This window comes from Quercus suber, unplaced genomic scaffold (genome assembly GCF_002906115.3).
Source record: "Quercus suber isolate HL8 unplaced genomic scaffold, Cork oak 2.0 scaffold_217, whole genome shotgun sequence".
In the NCBI taxonomy this organism is placed as follows: Eukaryota; Viridiplantae; Streptophyta; class Magnoliopsida; order Fagales; family Fagaceae; genus Quercus; species Quercus suber.
Window position 1 is genome coordinate 847,838 of NW_027069675.1, and position 6,769 is coordinate 854,606.

At 35.2% G+C, this 6,769-nt stretch overlaps 1 protein-coding gene across 1 annotated transcript; it reads right to left on the reverse strand.

Moving 5' to 3' along the window:
* Nucleotides 1-1,474: 1,474 nt before the first annotated feature.
* LOC112025099 (uncharacterized) lies at nt 1,475-2,859 on the reverse strand. The gene has a single exon (XM_024057761.2). The coding sequence runs from the start codon at nt 2,769-2,771 to the stop codon at nt 1,584-1,586; it is 1,188 nt and encodes a 395-aa protein (XP_023913529.2). The 5' UTR covers nt 2,772-2,859; the 3' UTR covers nt 1,475-1,583.
* Nucleotides 2,860-6,769: the final 3,910 nt, after the last annotated feature.

The window sequence follows — 6,769 nt, forward strand, 5'->3', positions numbered from 1 at the left end:
CTTTATTGCACATAAAAATTGAAAAAATATCATTGGTTCAATATTAAACAAACCCAAATTCTAAAAAAGAGAGAGGAATCTATGGAGAAATTAAAGAGAGAGGGAGGGTCACCGTGACACTGTGAGAATGAAAAGATTAGTCGACGTAGGGAGCCCGGCGTGTGGAGACGGGCATGTGGAGGCTGGTGCAGGAAGGCCGACATGTGGAGGCGGCATATGGAGGCGTGGAGTGGTGAGAGAAGAGGAGGGACTGAGGGCTGAACTCTTTAAAAGACAGAAAAAATTGAGAGAAGAAGTTGGGGAAGGGGGCGGCTGAACTGAAGAAAAGAAAAGGGAAGAATAAATAGGGGAGGGGTATTTTCGTCTTTATGTCAATCTTTAGGGTTTTAAAAAATTAAATAGCAAAAAAAGCATACGCCCCCACGCGAAGGCTCGAACCCAGGATCAGCGGCCAAACCATAGAGTTGCATACCACTAAGCCATTGATCTATTATGTAACAGAGTTACATATATATATATATATATATTTGGTCGGTTCAGTTCGGTTTCGGGTGAAAAAATCCAACACCGAAACCGAAACCGAAAATTTCGGTTTTTAAAAAATGAAACCAAAACGAACCAAAACCGAACCGAAAATTTGGCAACGGTTCGGTCGGTTTTGGCCGGTTTATTCGGTTCGTCGGTTTTTTGCACACCCCTAGTTAGAAGATTGAGTGGGACTGAGTGCTGACCATCAAAAATGATGTTTGGTTAATTTATATTTAATTGTCCGACTTGGTATTCCGCTCAGGACGGTGTGGATAGTTTTGCCCAATCCATGAGTCGGCAGTAGGTCCAAAGATCTTTAATCGAACTTGTAAAGTCGAGTGACAGTTTAATCCCGAGGCTGGTTAATACGTTATAAGTACTTCCAATTCCAAATTAGGTTTCGGCTTCACAGAGAATGGGCCTATGGAACAGCTAAGTTGTTTCTCTTTTGAAAGCCCAGTGATTTCCAACATCCACGAGTACGAGTATAAAATATATTTAGTCACAACTCACAACCAAGCATGTAGATCTAGCGTATTAGATGCCTAATAAAATACTGGCAGTCTTATTCAGGGAAGGAATATATATATATATATATATACTGGCAGGGTTTAAATCAAAATCTTGATACAACCAAGATAAATACCATTCTCTAACACATCTGACAGTGCCACTGGTTGAACTTCAAGTCTTCAATCCAGTATTTGGAGAGAATAGAATTTAAAAACCCCAGTTATTTTACTATTTGTTTGTAATAGATTTCCAAATAATTCTAGCAATATGGACTTTTAATCAAAGTTAGACGAAGGCAAAAGGCCTTTAGATTATACTAAAGATCAAGATAATAACCTCACTCATTGTAACGTAGCTGCAAAGTTCAAAGTTGAAATTTTGGTTTTTGGCCCAAACAGGATTTGCTTAGTTACCAAAGGGATAAGACTCATACCCAAAAAAAAAAAAGTTTTATTTCACCAAAACTTAGGGATAGGATACAATTTAGGGGCACCGCATTTGCTCTATGTGTACAATAGTGTTTAGTGGTGTGGAACTGTGGATCATGACAAGGTAATGCCAGAGGAGAAGGCAAATCCAGCCATGTTTGAGCCCATCATCTTGCAATCAGGCAATGTGACCCAAATCCAATGCCTTGTCTGTATATCATATGTTAGCCATATGATGTGCCATAAACCTTCAAAATTTGACATCAAAGCAGCCCTAACTATCCCATCTCTTTTCTCTAAACAACCCACCATAACCCCATGAGGCTTCTTAATTTGCTCCATTAATTTACTAGGAACTTTTGAAATGTATTGCCAATGCCTACCATTTAAGCTTAAGCCCCAAAGTTCTATGCCCGTTAACATCATTTTACCTACGCCATCGGACGTCACAATCATCATGTGACCATCACCGTACACGTGTAATCGATCAATAACATTCCCCCACCTAAATCGGACGGTCAATTGTCCACCACCGTTACCTCCACCGCCAAATTGTGGCCGTAGAATAAACGGTGTAGTACTATCACCGTGAGACTTCACTACAATTAAAACACTTTCATTTCTTCCATTAATAACACTGAGATAAATATTCTCACTCTCTCTTTCACTAAGACATGGCAAATTTGCAACATTTTCTTTAGCTTCCATAGATACCCACTTCTGACTTTCTGAGTCATACACAAACAAAATGGGCCGGTTTTCCACTAGCTCCACAAACAAAAACCTGAAACGATCCAACCCAGGTGGCCCAGCCACTAATTTCATTCCGGATCTTCTCCAAGATGATGTGCATCGTGGACCCAATGGACTTGGAGGGATCTTTTTAACGGTCTGAGTGACCAAATTAACGAAAATAACTACCTTCTTAGTATTAGAGACAAAAAGCAAAAAATTACCAGATGCCGTCAAAAAATAGAGATCTTCACCGGGAGAAATTATGGGTCTTAATGAATTGGCAATTGGAATTTGGAACCAACGCTGAGATTGATCAGTAAAGCCATGAAGTGTCAAATCACGAGGCCATCTCTTCTTGTACACAAAGAGCCATGTGCTAGACCTTGATCTTATGTTGCATGCTCTAATGAAATCTTGGTCAGAGATAATGTGAGAAAAGGATTTGCTGACTAATTTTAATCGAATGATTTCGGGTAAAACTAGATAGAGCAAAATGTTTTGTATGAGTTCGGATGGGAGGAGGCAAAAACCAATGGCACTTGTCGTTGAATTCCGATGATTATTCATGTTGGGCAGGAGGCAGTTTTGTTTTTTGTTTTTTGTTTTTTTTGTTTTGTTTTGTGCTCAGTTTCTGGCTTGGTGATTTTATACTGGTTTGAGGTTAGTCTGTTTAATTTTTAAAAAGCTTATGAATTATAATGGGCGGAAAATGTTTTGATTATATAATTGAATGATTCATTGACTAATTGACATAATTAAAGTGTAAATGTCCCTACAAAGCATCCAAGCAAATTGTGAGTCATGGACGGAATGGACGGTGGCATTTGTAGACTTTAGTTGAGGATGAGGGTGATGATTTTGACAAGCCAATGTCTCAATGTATGACAATTCAAAAAAAAAAAAAAAAAAAAGGCATATAAAATGACAAAATTTAACTAATACACATTCATAATGCCCTAATGGGTGTTGATATTCCAAAATTAAAGCAAGGGAGCACTTATTAAGTGTTGTCATCCTTAGTTTTGTGAGAGAGATGTTACAAATTGCCAACATAATAATGGAGTGTCCTAAACTCCGGAAAATTATTTAATGAGACAGTTTTATAAGATATTTCTCTCACAACACATGTGGATCTCACATATTGTGAAAGAGAGGTCTTATAAAATCGTCTAATGAGATACTATCTCTTAATATGCGTTTGGCAAAAATTATTTTTGCCAACTTATTTTACTATTCAACTTATTTTGTTACTATTCATGTGTCTCACTACACTTTTTGATACTATTTATGGATCCCACTATACTATTTCAGCTAACTTTTACCTTTATCTTCAGTACTTTCAACAAAAAATTTTCAGTTTCAGCAAAATAAGTGAATCTCAAACAAATCTTAAACTCCTAATGTTGATATTTTTCAACTATGATGATATATCTGATTAACGTTGAGATGTAAAGCATCAAAAGTATGCTTAATTCCCTTTGCTATGAGCATCCTTCTCTAATCAACTACTAAATGGGCATAAAAAATAACAACCTCCAAAAATACATACATTGTCAAGACTCATATACCAAAGCCACCTATACAATCAAACCAAGTATTTATAAATTCTGGTCACGAAGGAGCAAATTACAGATCCATGGATTTAACTATGAAGAACAGCCGAGAAAAGCCAGGAATCATTGCTAAACTACATTATTTGTAATATGAATGATGAATCAAGAAAAGTCACCAATGAGTCGCACGGTGCTCCTTTCGCTTCGTATATTAACCTGCACGAAACAAAAGAGAAAACCTATCGAAGGACACCGGTGTGGTACCGGCCAAACACCCTCCGAAGGTTAAGTCAGAAAATATTCTCACAACTCTAGAGTGCTAGAGAAGGGTTAATTATACGTACCTTGGCTTGTGAGGGTATTGGGGCTTTTATAGTGGCTTGAAGTTGACATCCCTTTCTTGGCGTGGAAGTCTTTTCCTTATAGGACTCTCCTTGTAGAATCCTAAACGTGATGAACAAATCTCCTACTTATACGGAAGATATTCACCAAATATATAAGATTTTCGGAGTCTTACTAGCGCAAGGACTCTATTCGGGCCCTTATGAGAGTGGGTCAAAATATCCCCCATTAGGGGCTCAACAGGCCCATGGACAGCTAGCCCACCATCCTTCACTCCGTCCACATCCGGCCCGTTCACATCAGGTCCGTCCATAGGAGGCCCGTGCAAATGATGGACCCGTTTATTCGGGCGTAAGCGGACCATATTCGGTCCATTCAGTCACATAAGACATTCCAAGGTATTTTGTCCCTTTCAATGAACATTAATCATGTCGTGTGTCAGTCTATCGCTTTGTGCAAAATGGATTTAACATCACTCTTTTTCTACCCCAACACCCACGTCTACGCTACATTGGGCCGGCCTAGGCCTAGGCCATTTAGGACTTTGCCTAAAAGGCCCCCTAACATAGAAAGGGCCCTAAATATGAGGGCAGTAAGGGTTTTTTTTTTTTTTTTTAAATTAAAATAAAATGTGATTTAAGGGTACATTTTCACTTTTTTTTTCCCCACTTAAAAAAGTCTAAAAAATATTAGAATTATGCTAGTATATTACAAATTTTATTACATAAGTCTTATAAATTGATATGTCACCAATTACAAGAAATAATTCAATACTCATTTATTCTTTTTTAAAATGCCACCTCATTACTACATTAATTCGTAAGCTATTTTCAGTAAAATTTGTAATAATTTTAGTATTTTTTCAAAAAAATTTATAATTAATAGAAATACAATCCAATCATCAATAAGCGAATGAAAAATGCTAAAACTAATACAAATTTTATGACAAAAAATTTACAAATTGACATGACAAGAATATGATTGGTGCTACTTAAACAATATAATAAATGAATGTTTGAATACATTTTATTTATTTATTGGTAACACAATAGTTTGTAAAACTCATATAGTAAGTATTACTAACTAGCTCACTCTAGGTGAATTAGTCATATTAATAATTAAGAATTAATAATAAACTTGAAATATAAAAATTATAATATAAAAAATAAACAAGTATTATTTAAGTGATATTTAGATTTTAAAAGCCACCTTTAAAATTTTCACCTTAAGCCTCAAACTATCTTGGGCCAGCCTTAGCACACATTTTATTTTGGCCTTCAAAATTGTGATACAATTACCAACTTTAACTAAATATTTTTTTCCAACTAAGAAAATTATTATTTTTTAATAAAAAAGTTTAAAAACTTAATAAATTAGTAAAATTTGATTTTATTCTTTACCTGAAAAGTAGAACGTACCCTTATCGTGCATTTGGCTTATTTCTAGTAACTTATTTGCATAGTATTTATCAAAAGAGATAATTTTTAGTAAGTTTTATGTTAAAGTGTAACAAAAAGCTAAAAGCTAGCTTATTTTAAAAATGAAAAAAAAAAAATTATGGGGTTTGGTTAGTGGTAACCGCCCTGGTTTTTTCTTCTTTGATTTTTTTGAAATTCAATATACGTCTATCTTTTCTGTTAAAAAAAAAAAATTCTTTTTAATAAAAGAACTTAAGACAAAAAGCAAAAGGCAAAAAATTATAGCCAAATTGTTGACACCCCATTTTGCAACCTGCATTTAACCTCACATAGAGGGTAAAAGGGTAATTTCACCTTGAAAATATGCAGCTTGATTTTGATCATTAGATCCTTAATCTTATTTCACCAAAATGATCTTGATGTTGTAACAATCAAATCGACTGGTCATAATTGGACCATCAGATTGAAAGTTATCATCAAATCAAGTTTTAATGACCGAGATGCACTATTACAAATTAAGTCCGACTATATGTGATTATAAACAATTGATTCTAATTAGTTATAATTATAATCAATTTGAGATTAATAATGTGTCACAATTTGATTGGTTAAGACTACATTTTATGGTGAGGTTGCATGCACCTAATTAATTAGATGGTTAAACATTAATTACTCAATGAATAATTTGTGCAATTATCTTTTAATTAGAGTAAATATGGAACCAATTAAGTCTGAAATGGGAGCGATTGGAGCCATTTAATGTTAATTGGAAGCTAATTTGGGACCTATTGATGTTAATTGTGCTGAAATCATTTTCTAACAAATGATCTCTTCTCACTATTTCATCGATATCTCTCAGAATATTTTGAATATGTGAATGAGGTTAATTTTCCCAGAAACTAGAAATCCAGGGCTTCAATTTGAGCACAAGAACAAGACAATTCCGATCAAAATTGAGTCAGATATGATTTTTCGAAGTTGGCTCTACAAGCTATTACAATAGTTACGGAAAAACCGAATTTTGGCTTGCTCTCCACTCCCACTAATCTCTCCATTTAATGCACCAGATTTTCCCCAAGACTAAAATGAGGTCTAGGTTCATGATTCTTTGTCAACCCTCATTAAATGGCCTTCCATTCATATTTCCTCCACCACTACTATATAAACTCTCCCTTTCCTTCATTCCAAAGCACACAAAAATCCTTCTCTTCTCCTCTCTTAAGTTCTAGTGAAGTAGAGTAGTCTTGTCATA